Source organism: Scheffersomyces xylosifermentans (genome assembly GCF_036884685.1).
Source record: "Scheffersomyces xylosifermentans strain CBS 12540 chromosome Unknown RJT20scaffold_2, whole genome shotgun sequence".
Classification (NCBI taxonomy): Eukaryota; Fungi; Ascomycota; class Pichiomycetes; order Serinales; family Debaryomycetaceae; genus Scheffersomyces; species Scheffersomyces xylosifermentans.
In genome coordinates this window covers 2,672,995-2,693,252 of record NW_027042940.1, presented here as the reverse complement: position 1 = coordinate 2,693,252, position 20,258 = coordinate 2,672,995, and the positions used below count along the sequence as shown (strand labels likewise).

Below are 20,258 nucleotides of genomic sequence, written 5' to 3'. Positions count from 1 at the left end.
TAAATATGTAATGACGTCTTGTAGACAATACTTCGGTATAATTGATCTAAACTATCATGTCTCGAATTTCTTTTATAAATAATCCAATACTTGATTCTACTTTTATAAAGAAGACGTTAGTAGCTATGCTGGGAAGATGACAATCTGAGCCAACGCTTGACCTTTAGGGTTGTCAAAGTTCTCGAATTACTCGTCTGCTGTATCCTTGTGAATTTTAACCTAATTCTCTTCTGTGCTTTTCTTTTGCTCCTTGCGAGCAACATCTTCGAGAGGATTGTGTGGATTCTTTATCTGCATGGCGACGTCGTCCCTATTTTTTAAGCATAGATTTCACAGCAATAGCTTCTTTATCACTTCTGTAAAAGAAACTTGCTACTTCTGACCTAAGAGTCAATCCATGTTCCAAGGTTGCTGGGCTGCTCATCTTGTACCACTTGATTCGCCTTCTTTCGCAAGAAAGGAAATCATATACCATAAGTAATGAGAAGGTCATGTAGTCTGAATGAAAACCCAATTAGTACTAAGCCCAAGTATTTTCTTGCAACCAAGTTGAAAAGTACTTTTGAAAATATATATTTATATATATATATATATTTTAGAGAACTATGTTTTCCCTGAAGCATTCTGCACTTGCAGCCTGTTTTGCAGCTCGTTTTCATCTATTGAGCTTTGAATAGCATAGCTGAGGAGAGATGGACCTAGTTGTCTCTTAAAGTGCACAATAAGGGGGCGGAAAGATGTTCCCGAAATCTGAGTATGTTGGAAGTGGCCAGTTTTCTCCAATAGCGTTGTCTTTGACATACTAAGCTTGGAATATAGTTTCAAGAGGGGTTGATAATTGTTTATTAAAGCCAGTTGAACACTCCTTTCACTTCGAAGGAGTTTAGCTTCCATTTTAATTTTGGGTACGGTAAATGTGGGCACTTGATGATAGTATACTCAATTTCTGAGGAATTCATCTACTTGCAACTAACAACGCGAAAGAAACAGTACCCAACTGATTCTACCCAATTCGTATGAGAAGATCATATATTATGTGTCTATACAGAAATATTGCTGTAACGTGTGTGAAGAAATGAACCCACACTGAGAATTTAACGTTAATAGAACAAGAGGGGTGCCATTTGGATGTGGGGTAAGTCGTTGAAAATTCATCAATTCGCCACGGTCACCAAATCTTATCCTTGGGATTCTATTCAAGTTATTGACCATAGGAGATATTCAAGCTATTGTAAAAAGCTGCCGGCCAAATAGTTATTTTGAAGGTGTCCCAGGGAGGACGCTTTCCAGCAAACAAACCAGAATTGCAGTATCTGTTACCGATATCACTATTAAGACGAGACAAGGGCCGGTGATGCTCTAAACGAGAGAACAATACATAGTAGTAGTCATCTTCAGATGCTACAGTCATAGATCAAAGCAACAAGTAGATCCTACCCCAACTCAGAGAACACGAACTAATACTACAACTGCTAGCAAACAAAATGAAAAAGTAGACACTCATACTTACAAAGTCGACATTCATAATTAAATAGTGGACACTCATTCTATTTTAGTCAACATTCACACTTAAATAGTCGACATTCATATGTATACCCAAAGGTCGATTCTCCTAGCCTACCTTTGCAGCCATAGTTTTGAATCAATTACCTTAGCGCTACAAAGAAACCGCATTGAACCCGCGCTACCATGAACACACACTCAAAACACTGAGCCACCAATCAAAGAAAATGATCCTTATCAAATGACTGTTTCTTCTGTACAACCATAGAGTAACAGGAGCCACAACCAATCAATTGGCTTCTTGATTGTTATAGGTGCTGTCGTGTAGTTTGTGCACATTGTGATTGATTTTAATTAGCGAAAAACCGCCACCCAACCACCATTGATCGGACCGTATTCTCATTAGCCGATCTGTTTTTAATCGTTTCATTGCTACGAGTAACAAGTTAAACTTTCAATTCAAACACCAGCTCAAAAGAAAGCATACAGCAGACCATGAGTAACAGCATCTACCAAACTTCCGATCCTTGGGAAAATGGATGGGCCACCGAGAACAACACAACAAACCAACCTTCCCACTCTCTGACGGTATCACCCTTGCCAGTATATGGACAAGGAAGCTCATATCTCACCTCGTCTCAACTTTTGAATACAACCAACATCGATAACGATGATGATGAAGAGAACACAATAAGCCTCTCGAACGTTCCAGAATCGTACTTGAAGGTTCATTCTGCTTTGTCGGAACAGTTGAGCACTGTCAATGATTTGGAGTCATTGGTGTTTGCTAGATTGATCCAGTTGGACTTTGTAACCAATTACCAGAAAAGTAAGATTTTAGATATCATCTATGACCACAATTTGCTTCCTTTGACAATAGAAAACAACTTTTACCAAGTGCTAGGGCTCATTGCCTTGGAGATTGATGTACCAGGATCGGGTGATTATGTGACCTTGCAATTTAGATTGAACAACCTTCCACAGTTACCTTCCAAGTTTGTGGATGCTGTGGTGAACGGGCTGGGTGATTCAGATTTTATCGATCCATTAAATGCCAGATTGGCGAAATCGTCGTTAGTCGAAGATGAACCCGTGAAACTTCTGGACCCTATTTTAGCAGACCATTCGTCAGCTGGATTGATAAACAACGACAACATAGTCAATAGACCAGATCCAGTGGACAATTCATATATCACTAAGCACGTAAACAGCATCAGAGACACATTCAAACCATTGATTAATGCAAACGACTTGATAAAGATAAAAGAAGTGCCAGAGAAAGAGGGATTATTGTTCAAGCATATCAATTATATTATCACACATGACTTGGTATTAGGAATGAATGGCCATGGTGGTACCAAAAAGGTCATTAGACGTTACTCCGACTTTGTATGGTATGTAGTAGAGGATTTCCGATGCAGATGTCAAACTTGTGCATCAAAGCTTCCCATTCTAGACCAACTACTAACTTCATTATAGGCTTCTTGAGTTCCTCCTTCAAAAATATCCCTTCAGAGTAATCCCAGGATTACCCCCAAAGAAATTTTCTGGTACGTATTTTCAGTTTAATTCTTTTATTTGAAACAAATACTAATATCTTATAGTAGGGTCATCTCCAGACTCGCAGTTTCTCCAGAGACGTCGCCGTGGCTTGCATAGATTTTTGAATCAGCTTGTGAAGCATCCAGTGTTAAAGCAGGAACCAGTTGTGATTACATTTCTTAGTGTTCCAACCGATATTCAGACTTGGCGTAAACAAGCAAAGATCGACAATTCCATTGAATTCAAGGGTGAGAAGATCCTGACAAATTTCATTAACTTGATCTGGCCAAAGATTGGAGAGGAATTTCTCCAGAACTGGCAAGGTGCAGAAAAATCTATTAACAAACTTATAGAGATTTGGACAAAGACCGTGTTGCTTGTAGAGAGATATGAAAAAAGACAACAACAGATCAGTTACGACAACGGAAAATTTGTCGAAATGATCAACAACTTCAAATCTCTCAATACAAAGCTTTATCCGAATGAAAATAAGGTACTACTTGGCGAGAACTCAACTAAAGATGATATCAACTTGATAAATGACTCCTTAGGATACATTAGCGAGTTCTTTAACAAGTCCAGTCAGACATTAATTGACGACAGCTATTCCATAAACACCATTATATTAGAAAAGTTTAAGAACTATCTTGATTATTTATATTCACTTCAGGAGTTGTTTGAGAGAACGAAGAGACTTTCCATAAACACCATTGATCAATTGGAGAAGAGGATCAGAGAAAATGAAGCTAAATACAACAAGTCGAGCACGGAGGATGCTGATGTAAAGGGAGCCGATTTGGCGAAGTTACGTCAAGTCATAATTAATGATAAACAGGAGATCTTCCAGCAGCTCAATAGGGATTGGTTAATTAAGAATTGTTGCTTCGAGGAGTTCTTGATGTTCCAAGAGACTCAATACTTGATCAGTGAGTTATGGATAGATTGGTCCAAGGGGCGTTTCAAATTCCAGGAGAAGTTGTTCGGATTGCATGAGAACTTGAATAACGAAATAGCCAACGATATGCCAACTACGAGATGACTTCAGGATTAGTGGTTTGGATAGTTGGAATACTTGAGTACTAATGAAGAGAGAAATCTCATATATCATATATTTACTCCGTGATTTTCGTATTCTATAATATCTGCATTTACTAATATACATTAATTAGTACCATCTATCTGTGGTAAGATAAGAATATATACATGTTCTTGAAGCCTAAAGGGCCAATGTATAGTTCACTTGGTTTTCGTAGGTAGCATAAAGCTCTATATTTTTGAACCATTTAAGGTGATAAATTCTTGGAAAACTGAATATTGCATTATTTCAAATTCTCCACTATCTTTTGCCACTTGGATATTATTTCATGCTCTCCAGCCAATTCCAATTCATCATTAAAGTACTTCTTATCCATTATTTTCCCTATATTCAACTCCTGTTTCCCTTGTATGAATAAAGCCTCGTCATTATGACTTCTTAGCTTGCCCAATATTTTGCCCACGGCGATTCCTAATTGTGCTCCCGAAGGGAAAGCAGTATCGAAACCTGCTTGAAGAGAAGACTCCTTTGCATGTGAGAGGCCATCCAAATAGCCCTGTTTCTCGTGGCTTCGCTGAATATCGGCATTTGAGCTGACTGAGCGATCTTCATCCCATACGTCATCGTTAGAGTCTTTATTGGCCGAGGACGATATTTGCACGTCTGTGGTGCCTTTTTTCGAGCAACTGCATTCACCCTCGCAAGGCATTGTTGGTTGCTCGTCTTAATAGTTTGGCTCCTGTAAATCAGGGTATTTCCATGTCTGTAGACGTATCATCATGAATGCCGTATAATTTCGTATATATTAGAGATCGTATGCGATGGGACATCTGTCGCATTATTCAAATCTGTGTCGTAAATCTCCAGCATTTACGTCATAACTGAGAATCCCCCAACTATTTTTTTCTTCTGTGTTTCTTCTTGTTCACCTCTCTCTAACTTATGACAATATGCGCACTTGACTACCGCATTCATCGAAGTCCCAGCAATCTAAGCTTTTTTTCTCTCTCTCTTACACTCTCGGTAGAACTTCTTCTATTCGGCGATGTCTCACGAAATGAGTCAGGACAGACCAGACAAATTGCAGTAAATGTGCAACGGGCGGAGGCTAGTAATGTCGCAAATTGTTAGATGGCTGGTGGCTGGTGGCGGACCGAAAGTTTGAGTGAGTTAAAAGTTAGAAGAGTGTTAGTGCTGAGGGTAGTTATAATGAATTAATTTATGTAGATATATATGGAACACAAGAAGGGTGTATTGATGAAGGAGTTACAAACCCAATGGTAGGTATTGCTTATGCCGAAGAGTTCTCAACTCATACTACGTAGCAATTGTTTTTGACTCTTTGCCCACTGTGTGCGTGTGTATGTATATATGGGTTTATGTTACTATGTTCAAGGTCGTACTAAAAGTAGTCAATTTTGTGATCTTCAAAACAATCTCCTTTAAAGAAATGAAAAAAAGCAATCAAGTCTACTAAAACGCCTGTCAACTCTTTACACAGAAGATGTCTATGTATTATTACTTCTATATTTCTTCAGTGTACTGTCTATATCCTTCAGTATACTTTCTATATTCTTCAGTGTATTCTTACTATTCTTTATTATAGTATGTATATTCTTTAGTATACTATCTGTCTACTACAGTATACTATTCAATTCTTTTTTCTCACTCCACCACTTCTACCCTCTAGTCTCTTCCACCATTAATTTAATCTATTCGGTTCCATAATACCCACCATATTCATCCCATAACCACCTCCTCTCATTACTCTCATCAATTCTCCCATTAATACTCCCATAAAACTCTCATTACACACCACCTTATCCACCGTACCCTGAGCCTGGCTCGCTAAGACACACAAGAAACAAACTTTTCCTGGAGCGCTCACAAAAAAACCTTCTCCTTCTGCTTCGATTTCCTTCGGTTTCCTCCTCCCCCAAAAATCCCCCTAGCAAAAATGTCGCATACCGCCGTTCATGTCGCTTGTCGAAAAATCCATTCCATCCTTAATCTTTATACAAAGAGAACACCACGGTTCGTCAACATCCAGTTACCGTTACAGTTCATCCCCATCGGCTAGATTATAAACACCACGGAACTGATTGTTTCCTCAGCGGCTGCTCAAATTATCGCTGCCATCCCCAGAAATCCAGCATTTCAATCGTATTTGTTGGGCCAAGTTACATTCCTGTGAGCGAGTGTATTCTTACCACAGCGGCTTCCATCTTGTTAAAGTGACAGTTTCTGGTTCTGGCAACCAACCGTCGCAAGAATTTGGTAAATAAACAGCCTAAAATCTCAAAGATAACATCAACCTTTTGAAGATTCGGATTTTTCACAAGCCGCTATCACGAAAGCAAAGGGTTGTCCCATACACTCATAGCGCATCTTATTAGTACAGCGGTTAAAGCTCAGATACACATTATCAGCAGCTATTTCTTTAAACCATAAGAAAAGGGCCCTAATAAATACTTAGATCCCTTGTTATCGTTCTTTATTTCTTCGATACCCACAGTCAAAGCATTCTTCATCACCCAAACAAGTAGTACAGCATTCACCGCAACAATGACAGAAGATATCATCACACAAGTTAGCCCAGAGTCGTATGCTCCAACGCCAGCTTATGAAAACGATTCTAACGCTTCCGTCGATTTCAACTCAAAAATTCATCTCAATATCCGCGGGACAGAGTTTACCATCACTCGTGACGAGCTTATGGGGCTTCCAGAAAGTATTCTTCTTTGTCTTTTCCCCAACGGTGTATTTCTCGACGTGAATGGACAGGTTATTACGAATTTGACGGAAGAAGATATCGTCTATGTTAACTTTGAGCCACTGTGCTTTCAATATATCATAGATGTTTTCAGCGAAGCACAACGCGATTTGCTAGAAATGCCATCTATGAGTCCTCAAGTAAGCTTCCACGGTTCTCGAACACACCAAGAAAACGTCCTTCAAAGTAAACCAGCAATTATTGTCCTCAGAGAGGACTTAGACTACTACGTCATACCACCAATTGCAGGATTGAATGCTGATCAGATGCGTCATTTGAAGCTTGGAGTGTCTACTGAGTTAATTAAAAACAAGCTCATTTTTTCAGGTCTTGGATATGATGTTAACTTGCCCGCTAGCACGGAACAGAAACTCGGACCTGCTGAACAGCACTTATTCGACATGCTTTGCTCATCCGGATTCGACCCCACGGGAGTTTGGGGAAGTCGCTCACTTGAGCCCTCTAAATGTGTAATCCTGTCGTTGCTGTTAGTCAGACTTAAAACTTCCCCTCCTACCCCACCAGAGTCGCCATCATTAGCTCCAAGTACTACTAACTCCTTGTCACCAGTCACATCTAATGCCTCTACGAAGTCGAGATCTAGGTCAAGAATTGCATCGCTTGCTAATAGTGCTAGTAGAGCAGCTTCAAGGTCTTTGTCTAAATCGAAGAAACCAGTCGACACCAACCAGACAAAGCTTTTATTGTTCTGGAGAAAGCCAGCCAGGAAATGCTGGTGGTCTAACGAAGAGGCAGACGTCGATTTGGATGTAGAGGACTTATTCGATGCAGGGCTTAAAAAGCTTACGGTTAGGGTTCATATAAGGAGAGTTTGGACATTAGAATTGTCTGTGATAGGAGTACAGTAGAGATAACTCTTTCAGTTCCAATTATAATGGCTGAGAACATGCGACACCAAGATAGAAAATTACTTAATTCAGGAGCACAACGTGTTCAAGTCTAATGTAAGAGAGCTCGCCATTTCACTGTTTGAGCCACGGAGTATGTGTTTGTTCGTTATGCCTAAGATATAATTGTTACATTTCATTAAGTCAAGATGGATTTCCTATTGAGGAAGTCAGAAGAAATGGTTCCACTGGATATGGAACTATATTTCCATTCTGGTGGCTATAGTATGAGATAAAGGTAGTTTTTCATGTTTAGCATAGACAAAATAAGTTGTATCATAATAGAATTATGATTAATATCACCAGATTTATTAGCTTCCAGGGATCGTTGACTGCAAATCGGCGCCATGGCACATATACTACTTGCACAAGAACCTAATTTTTGATTCCATAAATCGAGAATTAATCCAAGTAATGTGCAAATTATGACTTCATTAAGGCGAAGGGCTCGTTTATATATGCTCCATCAATGTAAGATTCGTCTAGAAATAATTGTAATTCGTAGATTTGCTTTTTTGCAAAGTTTAACTTCATAATTTCGGAGCTCCCTGTTTTTTTCAACTCATGCCCCGTACCAACTTGGAACGCAATTCAACATGGCTATACTTCCAACATGTCGTGTAGAATTATTCGCCCGCAATGAAACATGTTGCATTTTTCAAATCTGGTAAGCCACCCCCTTGGGGCAATATCTCGCGAGTACGAAATTTAAAGAGAGTGGCTGGTAGTAAGAGCATTCTACAGGATAACCTTCTAGAGGCGAGTTGATCCCAATACTTCTTCCAAAGAAGTATAAAATCGCGGGATGGAAAACGATGCAAGTCAATTAAGCTTTTGACTTTGAGCCCTTACAAGGGATGCTATTCAACGTTGATAGCAGAAATCTAAGCAAACGTTGACATGAGAACAACAAAAAGGTACTATTTTCGGAATACAATAACACACATGTGATAGTTCCATACCAATTTTATTATTGAATGCATGAAAAATAGAGTTTAGCGATATTAAAAGTAGTTGAAAAAAGGTATGAATTGCCGAGATCTAGGCGTGGCCCCTGTGAGTTATGCTTAATGCACATATTCAGCAAGGGTGCAGAATTTCTACACATGAAAACACGTCTATTCAAGTTTTGGATTGCTATGGATGCAAGTCCAAACTCAATTCCAGCTGGACGAGGGTGAAACCCAGTTTCAACGTATACCAAGATGTTACAACTAACATTGAAAATTTAGAAAGTACTCAACGACGAGTATTCTATGAAAAAGTTCGGCCGAACTTTTCGGTAACATGTCTAGACCCATGAAATAGGATTATGATTTGAAAACCCAACTTTAAGAATGGCATTTCTTTGGATAACGCCCATTGGTTATTTATATTGGTCGTCACTACGTGCTTACACAGTACAAAATAACAAATACGTGATTTGTATATGATTTATGACATTCCTTTAGCTGAGCCATCCTTTCAATTATTTGACAACTTAGTATAGGACCCTACTTAGCCAGATTTGTGATCTCGCTTTTGTTAACCCCCCAAAACTTTCTTGACCCTTAAAGCAACATCAATTTGCAGCCGTTTATTCGGCGCTACCAACACTATATTCTCCACATTATCATACTTGCGCTTTTCCATTTCCAAGCCTTATGCGGCTATATTACGACCTGGCCTGCCAAGCAACTCACAAAGTACAATGAAGCCAAGGCAGAAAGGCCTATTTAATGGGGGAGCATCTTCAGATAAAACCACGTTTTTAACTTATGACGTTTCCTTTGTCCAGCAACCAATTATAATAAAAATAGACAGGCCCTACTTTTCATGGTGAACACTAAGCTCCAGCGAGCACTACCAACAGTAACAATATCCATTGCAAACATCAATGAAGTCTGCATTATTCCCTCTTTTTTTTAAAAAAAATTTTATTATTTAATTATTTGAAGGAAGTGGTGACACCAGCTTAATATCTCTCCCCAACCTCACATCAACCTCTATAACATAACATAGAAATCACCCACCATATCCTATGTTCATCTCTACCTCCCTCCTGCTCTCTTCATAAATACACCCAATAAAGACCTGCACTTCGCAGCCAGCATTTTGAACATCCATACCACAATACACCAACAGATTTGCACCTAAATATCACACTACATGCAGTACATATCTGACGCGTTCAAAAAATCGATTTCTCGTAACTTTTCAGTTTTAAGAGCCTTCAAAGACGACTTTGGAAGTTGTATATGGCTGTAAAATAGGCCATTGGGAGATAAGAAAAGAGTTAAAAGCACCGTTACAGCAAACCTACAAACATAAAATGGCTTCTATTCTTATGCAAAAGTCGCAGCAAGCCGACCAATACGAAAAAGAACGTCTTGAACATACTCCTTGGGTTGAAAAGTACCGTCCCAAGAACCTTGATGATGTTGCTGCACAAGACCACGCGGTGAAAGTCTTGAAAAAGACCATAGAATCCGCTAATTTGCCTCATATGTTATTCTATGGGCCGCCAGGAACGGGTAAAACCTCGACAATTTTGGCTCTCAGCAAGCAATTGTACGGCCCAAACTTATACAAAAGTAGAGTGCTAGAGCTCAACGCTTCCGATGAAAGAGGTATTTCCATTGTTCGTCAGAAAATAAAGAATTTTGCCCGTTTAACAGTCTCTAACCCGACTAAGGATGATTTGGAAAATTATCCATGCCCACCGTACAAAATCATCATTTTGGATGAGGCCGATTCCATGACAAACGATGCCCAATCAGCATTGAGAAGAACAATAGAAAACTACTCTAGTGTCACTAGATTCTGTTTAATTTGTAACTACATAACCAGAATCATAGACCCATTAGCGTCTAGATGCTCAAAATTCAGATTCAAGTCTTTAAATAACGACAACGCATTAAACAGATTGAAATATATCGCAGAGGAAGAGCATATAAACCTTAACCGCAATGAGCCTGTTCTAGAAGAAGTTTTAAAAATTTCAGGCGGAGACTTGAGAAAAGCAATCACATTCCTTCAGTCTGCTACTAAGTTGAATAATTCATTGAAAGGAGCCCAAGATCTAGAAGACGAAGACGTCCAGATGCTAGGTGAGGAAGGTGAGACAAACGCTGATGGTACGATAACAATCAGCTCAGTGCGAGAGATTGCAGGTGTGATTTCAGATTCTGTAATTAACGAAATAGCAGAAGTGATTAAAGCCAAAGACCATAAAAGGATCATTACAGAGATCAACGAAATCATATTACAGGGTTGGAGTGCCCAACAAGTGCTTGACCAATTACACGATAAGTTTATTTTGGATGATCAGATCAATTCATTAGCAAAAAATGGTATAGCCAAGACGCTCTTCACTGTGGACAAACGTTTGAACAATGGTACCGACGAACATGTTCAGTTGTTAGACTTGTGCTTACAAGTAGCTAAAATCTTGTGATTATAATAGTGACAGATGTATCATATGTAGCTTGGGTGTAACTTGGTGCAACTTCATAATCATGCAATTGATTCTGAATTAAGCATTAGTAGAAACCAGAATTAATATATACTTAATACGGCATATGTCACGTTACAGTCTTCAGTTAATATTATTATCTATAACTACTGAATTCAATATATATCTCTTACCTCGTTATCTCAATATGACTACATAGTATACAGCGTTCAGCTCAAGCCAATAAGCTAAAGTTGGTTACGGCCACTTGGTTGTTGTTGATGTTGTTGATGTTGTTGTTGATGTTGATGTTGTTGTTGATGTTGATGTTGATGTTGTTGTTGATGTTGTTGTTGTTGTTGTTGCAAGTGAGGAGGTGGAGGAGGTATTCCTGGTGGGAAACCCATATACTGAGGTGGCATGAATGGGCCATTAGGATTGCCATTAGCGAAATGTGGTGGTATTGATCCTGGAGGTGGTGGCATGAATCCCTGGGCAAAAATTCCAGGAGGTGGTGGTCCACCTGTAGGTGTACCTGGGCCTGACCCTGGCGTACCTGGCTGAAGGTTAGGAGGGAAATGCATATGAGGTGGAGGTGGACCAGGCATTCTTCCTTGAAACTGCTTCATCCATGGAGGCAATTGCTGCTGTTGTGGAGATTGTTGAGGTTGCTGTTGATTTTGCTGATTTTGCTGGTTCTGCTGGTTCTGTTGACTTTGTTGATGTTGTTGGGGTTGTTGTTGAGGTGGAATAGGAATTCTCTGTTCTGAACCTTGTGTTCTTCTAAGTTGTGGAGGAGAAGGTTGGTGTTGAAGATTGAACAATTGCTCAGGGGACCGATTCTGTTGTTGCTGTTGTTGCTGGTTCTGCTGTTGCTGCTGCTGCTGTTGCAGTTGTGACTGAGTTTGTACTTGTCCATTGCCAGCCTTTGGAAACAAGGCTGCCATTCCTGAAGATGGTGCGTTGCCTCCGTCGGGTTGTCCAGACTCTTTCTTGTTTAAAAGCGACATGAAGAAAGAGTCATTGGAATTACCTGGGAGACCACCCATTCCGGGAAGGCCTGGTAATGGGCCCTGTTGCTCTTTCTGCGAGTTATTCGCATTTGACGTTGAAGGAATTGCTCTTTGCTGCTGTTGTTGCTGCAATTGTTGCTGGTGTAAGTATTGTTGATGTTGTTGATAACGTTGTTGCTCGATTTGTTGCAAATTTTGCTGCTCTAGATGCTGTAAGTGCTGTTGCAGTTGTTGATTTGGAGCTCCTTGAAAATTAGTGGGCTGTTCCGAGCTAGGTTGAGCCGCAAAAAATCTGGAAAATCCAGGGGGGTGCTCTCTTGAAGGTTCTTGGTGATGCTGTTGCTGTGGAGGAGCTGGAGCTGGAGCTGCGACTGGAGCTGGAGCTTTGCCGGGTGTGCCAAAAAATGAGGAAAACTTCGAGCTTTTAGATGTGGCGCTTTCCGGAGCACTAGTGCTTGCCGTATGAGAAGCATCTGGAGCAGTGGTGGTATCAAGAGACTTTGGCTTGACGAATGAGAAGAAATTGTCAACCTCGTTTCCTGCTTTTTCAGCTGCTGATTCCTGATGTGTCTCCAATGACTCATCTATGACCTCACCATTTCTTCTTCTCTGTTCAAGTTTCATTTGGTGCTTCCATTTCTCAAAATCTTCTACAGTTTGACCCAAATTGAGCCCGTCTGAAGAATTGCTTTCACCCAAGTCAGCTGAATCCCACTCAGGCTGGACTTCTTCGTTCGATTCACCCAAAAGTTGCGATATCTTCTCCGATGATAAGCAATCAAGGTCATCGGTCTTTCCGAACACGGTGCTCGTCGCCAGTTTACGTTCCCAAGTCTCGTTCTGATGTCTCCGCGTATATGAGTTGGTCTTTTTGTGAAACTTACCATTAGCAAATTCTCCTCCTGGGTTAGAGTTTGGAGCTGGTGGCTTTGCTTTAGAACGCCAAAATGATTTATCTGGTAATTCAGACGAGTCCTTCATGTCTATCACGTGTGGCGAGTTCTTGAGCGAGAGCAAGAATTCAATGCTATAGACGTACTCGGCGCCTGGTTTGCTAGAGATATCAAGAGACGGACTGGCCAGTCTGGAGTGGTGAACAAGATCAGGAGTGGACTCTTTGGCGGCCTTAGCGATGGCTGAGTCAAGTAATTTCGAGAGGGCATTGCCTGGCTCGAGGTTATGAATAGAGGTCGTCCTCTGAGATGATTCCTTGGGAGTGGAAGCTTTATTATCTGAATTAGACGAGATCTGGACGATCGAAGGATCGACGAGAAGGGGGTTAGATTGATCTGTCATTGCTAATGATTCTATGTGATTTATGAGTAGGCAATAGCTGAAATTCTTTTAGATATGAACTTTGTTAAGATTGTAATACGCGATTCCAATGTATTCTGTTATCAATGTGATAATATAAAGTGGGCTGTGATGTCAAAAAGTTGATGCCCCTTGAATATTCTTGGACAATTTAATCGATGACTATACAATTCTCTATGCGTCTAGCAATTGGTTGATGGCAGAATATAAACTATTGAGTTGATCGGACTTTCAAATATTATATGATGATTAAGGACAATTATCAATGTGAAATGGTTAATGGGTACTCGCCTCTTTTGTATGGTTTAGAAACTCTGTTCCGGTCCAATTTCTTGGATTCAATGTGGTTTCAACTGAAGGGACGTGGTGGGACGTCTTCTTTTCAATTGGACGGTTCAATTGTGGATATCTTGTTTCCAAATCACTAGCTTCTTTCCTATTCGATTTGATTCCGACAAGTTTCCAATTCAATTCGTGTTTTAGCAAATATAAATATATCAATACTTTTGTTTGTTGAGTCGTCGTCGTCGTCGTCGTCTCTATCTTTCCGTTGTTTCAATTCTTATTCTGTATCGTGTATTTTATCGTATCTCGGATCACACGTTGTATGTCTTCTCCTACTTTGATACCAACACGCACTTTCTTAGCTATCTGCTGTCTTTTACTATACACCTGATATATATATCTATCAATACAAGAAAAAGAACTTCTCTGTTTTTACAACACAACAGCTGCCCATTCATTTTCGAAGTTGCCATTTTTTTTTGGCTGTCACCACAAAATTTTCGGGTGGTGAGAGCACCTGTATATAGGGCTTCTGGCTGGATTGTATGAGACGGAGCACAGTGGTTGGCTGGGGGAGATAATGGCTGTGAAAAACATGGTACGAGGTGGTGGTGGAAGAGATGGAATGGAATGTGGTGGGGGGGGGGGGGGGGGGGGGGGGGGGGTGAGTGTGGAAACGGGAGAAAATTGGAAAGTAATGGAATCTGGGAAGAAAAGGTGGATGAAAATTGGGTAGAAATAGGGGAAGGGAATGGGCCTCTGGTGGTGACTTTGGGTGCTGTTTCTGGTACAAATGGCTGTGAAAAATACGAAGACGAGCGACGAGAAAGGTCAGTGTAATGAAGAATAGGTTTTGGATGGAGAGTGGTGTGGGGAACTGAGAGTAGAGAAGAGAATATGGAGATGGGGTCTGGAATGGGAGGAGTATTCGATACGGACTGAATGTTGGAATCCAACCTTTGGCTGACTATGTAGAGTAGTTGGTTTTTACAAGGGGCCTCTTGTTAACTTAATAATTGGCTGTGAAAAAACCATTCCTATGTATGAGCCAACCCAAAAATGCAAGAAAGACACAATGTATTCGCCCGAAAATACTCCGAAATACCATAATTCCATTTCCGGACAATGTCCATCCTTACATACGAAGTTTACATTTGAGGCCAAAAAGGAAGCAAAACTCTGGGCATTGAGACAGCGTACGGTCGTCGTATTAACAATGGCTGTGAAAATGTTAATTAACTTGTCAGTAATCACAATTAGATGTACGGAAAGCCGACTTTGTTCTAAAGATACCATCTAATCTCTTCTCGACTAAGCAGACGAAATTACAATGTAATAGAACTGACATGAAGTATTGTTGAAGGCTCTATTAGTGGAATTGCAGCGTAGAAAGTCCCATAGCCTTTGCAAGATAGGTCGAAGCCACAACTATTCTAAACATGAGAACATTAATTGACGTACAGAGCCCAAATACAAAACATAAAGCCCAGCTTCACCGAGGTGGAAGGATCTAAATCTAAGAATAGTGCTTGGAACCATAGCCGTCTACTAATAGTGATGTCATGAAAAGCTTTAAAACGCCTCGCGTCTGAATTAGACCCCAAACCTTTCAACACTTAGCAACGTTTATCAGATCTATGCAATACAAATTTGGAGTTTCTGCCTTATCGTTAATAACCTGTCGTAATCTATTCAAGTCAAGAAATTCTTTCTCTAACGTCTAAATAATAATAATAATATCATTTCACAATTAATATAATATACACAAGAAGCAGCTACCAGTGTAATCACTTATGCTTCCATAATCCGTCTAGTTGTTTAAATATGGAATATTCAACTTCATAATCTCACGACACATAATGAACCAATCAATTTCTCTTAAGTAGTCATCAGGAGAAGTTTTGAGAGTATGATCATCAGTTAAATCCTCATTTCCTTCCCTCTCCTTCTGCTCAATCAACTTCTGCTGCTCTTCCCATTTAAATAATTCGTACATGAATCGTAAGTTTGGTTGAATGATAATATTTAATCTCCTCACTCTCACATACAAATATGCATTAGGAAGTGACACTTTCAACCTTCTCATCACTTCTGCAATAACCACAGTTGCTGAACGACTTACACCCACCCTGCAATGAATTAAAATCTTTGTCTGGCCGCCAGATTTCTGGTATTCATCATCGATAAATTTGAGGATAATAGGTAAAACTCTCGATAATTCGTCAATTCCATCATCTTCCAAATTGTTCACCTTCATAACTGTATCAACAGTCGTATGGTGATGATAGAGGTTAACTTTCTTGGGAGATAGAGGAGTAATATTATACATTTCGATGCTTCCACCGGCCAATTCATCAACAACGATGCTGTTGTGTTGTTGGAATTTGTAACCCGCTAACCAATCTAGTTGTTCACCAACAGAGATAATCTTCTTTACACCTAGCTTATTAAGCAAAGTCAAGGAATTGGCATGTTTCAAAGAGCCAAGATACATATACGGAAGAATCTTTGAGGGGATAGAACCTTCAACCTCTTTAACCCAGTCTAAAGGTCTAGGCACAAAATCGTCGTCATCCTCATCTTCCGACGACGAAGAAGAGGATGAATCGTCGTCGTTTGCAATATACCCTAACTTCAAGTTCTTATTGATCCTTACGGGTTGTGCACCAAGTAATAGCTCGTTAATCTCAAGATTGGAAAGGGTCTCAAGCGTTGCCCACTCCATATCTGCATTCTTCGGGTTGAGGGGGCTGAATTTTCTTAGCATCGATTCTAACTTCTTGAGAATGAGGACATCACTATTGAAAATGTAAAATGGCCGTCCAAACCTCAAGTGTAAATCAAGCATAGCATTGTCCAATGATAAATTCTCTGAGTACATGAGATAGCAAATGACTAGTAATGACAGCTCCGTGTACCCATCTGAGCAATATATCAAAGAAGCGAGAGCATTCTCAGACACCGATGACGAATACAAGTAAATCAATTTACAAGTATTTATGATCGACATCAAATTGTCTTTCTTGCAATCACCTATTCCTATTGATCCAGAGGGTGGGAATTCGAGAATGTGGTACTCTGGTTGTTCAAACTCATCTGGAATGCGAGAGGATATAGTGTACTTGAACAAGAGAGAAGAAAGATAAGAAGGGTCAGGGAACGACGCATCATTGTGACAGTATACAAAAAGTCTCCAGTTCGCCTTTGGAAGTGAAAGATAATCAAGTAAATTATTGGTGAGGTTTTCATTAGTCACAATTGAATTTTTGGCATTGCAGTAGAGATCCTTAAGAGGGAGATTGCTTGATGTAGAGTCTTTGTCTTTTGGTTCTGTGAAATTTATGTCAAATTGGGAACTCTCAGAATTTACATTGATCGCAGCATTCCTCTTGTTTTGTTCCATAAAACTATTATCATTCTCCAATAGGTATGTCATCATAATTTGAAAATCCCAGTAGTTACCTACCCATACGTTCTTGCCGAGCCTAGTTGCTGACGACATACGCGTTGTCTCAATCTTTTCCTTGATTTGGTAGTCGTTCTCCCAAAGAAGAGAAGATAACTCGGACTGAGATGAAGATAGACGAGAAGGAGGGGAAGAGGGATGTTGTAGTTCTTGCTGGAATTGCTGGTATTTATCCCAAAGAAACTTTGACTCAATCTTTGAAAGATTCGATATAGATTTAGGGCGTGGTAGGGAGCTTGTTAGCTGACCAAAGTCATCTTCAAGAACGAATATATTATATTGCGGTTGATTATTGTGTTTTAGGAATGCCTCGTACCTTTGTGCAAGCCAAAGAACTCTAGCCATACTGACATCTACTTCAGGATTCAGCAGGTTCTTTCCATAAAGGATAAAGTCGCTGCAAGTTGACAATTTTGCCACTTGTATGTGAAAGTTTCTCAAAGAAATTCCCCTGTCTGGATCCAAGTCAAGAAAAATAGGCAAGCAATTAAGTTTGAGGCAATCCTGGACTAATACGTCAACATCTGCATCAAGTTCCACTCTAGATAGTATAGCAGTAATTATATTTCTGATTTCAATTCGTGAAACGTCTACTCTCTGGAGTATTTCGTTGATCTTGACTGTGTTCTTTAAAGTGATCTCATTCAGCGAAGTTTCATCACTCGCCGATACACACATAAGAAATCTAATTCCCTTTGGTTTATCAAGATTGTAATCACCGAACACAGATTCCGTTGCTGACATGTTGTTTGAATTTAAATTAGTGGACAGGATACTTCTAGGTGTAGGGGAAGTTGTAAACGTATCAGCATTCAATGAACGGCTTCCAACACTCGCTGTAATAGGATGATTCACAGGATGGGTGATACTATTTACACCTACACTTCCGGTATCAGGTCTGTTATTGGAGAAGTCTGAACCTAAGTGCAAACTATTCGATTGACTAGCACTATTCTCTCTTTGTCTTTTCTGAGCCAACTGCTGTTGCTGATACAAAAAGAATGATTTTTGTGCAAAGTTGTCCTTATTTAAGCCGTGTAACCAAGGAAACATGTGGTTCGTTGGCGGTAGTGGCTTGTTGAAGTACCATTCAAATACGTGCTGGAGCTGTCGTATGGAGAGCGATTTAATGGTAGAAGACTCTATGGTGTAAGCCATTGGGTATTCTTTCAAGTTCCCGTAAAACTTTGAATTTGAGTCCAACGGCGATAATTCTTCATTTTCATATACCAGAGTTAAGCTTGAGCTGTCATACTCCTGGTGAACCAGTTTGGGCAGCTTTCCATTTACATTCAATTTAGCTGTTTTGTATCCAATTCCGTCACAAACGTCACAAGAATCATCAACTTCATCAACATTCATCGAATTTTCACCACTATGTTCTGGTTGCTCTGTATTACTGTTAAGAGTCTGTAAGCGAGCTCTGAAACGATCTCTTTCGTAGATGAGGTCATTGGATGTGGATGAAGATCGTTTCGAGGAACGAGATGTGAGTGCTAAGCTCATTGCCGAGTTCAGAACCTCGGAAGAGTTGGAAGAATGCAGGGCTGATCTCACTGACTCAGTAGGTAGAATGGCAAGTGGAACTTCTGAGCAATTTCCGTTGCTGATTGATGAGATGCTAGAAGTAGTGTCTGAAGATGATGATGTAATCATATCATTCTGGATTATTATCGGTATTTCTTCCGAAGTTTCAGTTGATGATGCAGAAATATGATTGGAAATGGTGATGCTGTTGTTACTATGAGTTCTCTGGTTGTCAGAACTGATACTAATGCTTGTAGCTGTGGATGTATCATTATTGATAGCTGTTAATGTGCCGTCTTTTGAGACATTGGTTATAGTACTTCCAAAACCACTGACTCGAGTAGAAGACCTGTTATTACTAATGATACTGGTTCCTTTCCCAATGCTTCCATGGATTCCTTTAACAGAATGAATGCCATTCAGTGTCTGATTTGCTTCTCTTTCGCTTCCTATGCTTTCTCCCACTACGGACACAAGTCCTCTTTCGTTGCTGATTCCACTGATGCCCATACCGCTTAGACTGTGCTTACTCGCCACGCTATGGAGACTACTGCCCCAGCCGACTGTCTCGTTGCTGGCTCTTCTTGAAGATGACTCCGATAACGCTTCCGACGAGAGCAGCAGCGACAGCAGCGACAGTATTGGGGGCATGAGTCCTGCTGAGTTTGATGTGGCGGTCATCGTCTCGCCCTGTTGAAGAGGAGGAACAATGGCCATGAAGTTGCGAGAGGATGTCTACAGCGACGGGAACTGGTCAAATAGAGCGGTTAGCCTATACAACCGGAGAACAACTACTGGTGACAACAATTTAGTGGGCCCTGATAATTTGTGCGATTACGGTTTTTCCTACTGGAGGCTTGTTGATGCGGTCAGTAAAATTAGGGACAAACGGCGATAGCAGGGCGATGGAAAGTGCAAAAAAATCGTGATTTAGCGAGAGATTACAGTTGGTGAGCGTGGGAAGTTAGCGAGAAGTGGGGAGAGCTTGGCGGGAGAAGGCAGGAGGGCTCGAAGAAGTTTTTTGAAGTGTGGAGTTTGGAGAAAATTGACATGGTGGTGGTGGTGTTATGTGATGGTTATGTGACGTGGGTATGAAGTTATAAGGTGTTGGAAGAACGAATGTTTTGGGTAAGAATATTTACTTATTTACTTTGATATTCTACGAAATCTCTGAGCCGCTAATTGTGCTGTACTGTTATGGCTCCCTAGAGCTGTACTTAATGTGTGAAAGCTTCTATTTAATACATCTATATTTACTCTATCCGCAGCCTTTAGAGATAACTCTACCATACGACACACTGTAGATTTGGAATACGACATGCAGCATATTCTCGTCTGGGCCAACAATAACATTGCACACAAAATATACATAAAACATATCAAATAGAACATACAAATAACCATACATATCATACATATCATATATACGGCTTGTACCACTATTACGAGCCACGCCAG

General features: G+C 40.2%; 6 protein-coding genes across 6 annotated transcripts; 3 read left to right on the top strand and 3 right to left on the bottom strand. All coding sequences in view use genetic code 12, as the record gives it.

The window, feature by feature from the left end:
* The first annotated feature begins 1,731 nt into the window (after nt 1–1,731).
* Nucleotides 1,732–4,224, top strand: RJT20DRAFT_32023 (uncharacterized protein). Its single transcript, XM_064919702.1, has 3 exons — nt 1,732–2,897; nt 2,983–3,053; nt 3,108–4,224. Exons 1-3 carry the CDS (start codon nt 1,999–2,001, stop codon nt 4,082–4,084), a joined length of 1,947 nt encoding a protein of 648 aa, XP_064776531.1. The 5' UTR covers nt 1,732–1,998; the 3' UTR covers nt 4,085–4,224.
* On the bottom strand, nt 4,225–4,907 carry YAE1 (Yae1p). Its single transcript, XM_064919701.1, has one exon. The coding sequence runs from the start codon at nt 4,788–4,790 to the stop codon at nt 4,365–4,367; it is 426 nt and encodes a 141-aa protein (XP_064776530.1). The 5' UTR covers nt 4,791–4,907; the 3' UTR covers nt 4,225–4,364.
* Nucleotides 4,908–6,646: 1,739 nt separating this feature from the next.
* On the top strand, nt 6,647–7,723 carry RJT20DRAFT_133898 (uncharacterized protein; the record flags this gene model as incomplete). The annotated part of the gene is made up of 1 exon (XM_064918259.1): nt 6,647–7,723. The coding sequence occupies one exon, from the start codon at nt 6,647–6,649 to the stop codon at nt 7,721–7,723; it is 1,077 nt and encodes a 358-aa protein (XP_064776529.1).
* A 2,202-nt stretch (nt 7,724–9,925) lies between these two features.
* RFC2 (replication factor C subunit 2) lies at nt 9,926–11,557 on the top strand. Its single transcript, XM_064916772.1, has one exon. It carries the CDS (start codon nt 10,074–10,076, stop codon nt 11,196–11,198), a length of 1,125 nt encoding a protein of 374 aa, XP_064776528.1. The 5' UTR covers nt 9,926–10,073; the 3' UTR covers nt 11,199–11,557.
* Nucleotides 11,444–13,504, bottom strand: RJT20DRAFT_133896 (uncharacterized protein; the record flags this gene model as incomplete). The annotated part of the gene is made up of 1 exon (XM_064918258.1): nt 11,444–13,504. The coding sequence occupies one exon, from the start codon at nt 13,502–13,504 to the stop codon at nt 11,444–11,446; it is 2,061 nt and encodes a 686-aa protein (XP_064776527.1).
* A 2,113-nt stretch (nt 13,505–15,617) lies between these two features.
* RJT20DRAFT_92432 (tyrosine/serine/threonine protein phosphatase) lies at nt 15,618–18,779 on the bottom strand (the record flags this gene model as incomplete). The annotated part of the gene is made up of 2 exons (XM_064921434.1): nt 15,618–18,010; nt 18,224–18,779. 2 exons carry the CDS (start codon nt 18,777–18,779, stop codon nt 15,618–15,620), a joined length of 2,949 nt encoding a protein of 982 aa, XP_064776526.1.
* Between the last annotated feature and the right edge of the window lie 1,479 nt (nt 18,780–20,258).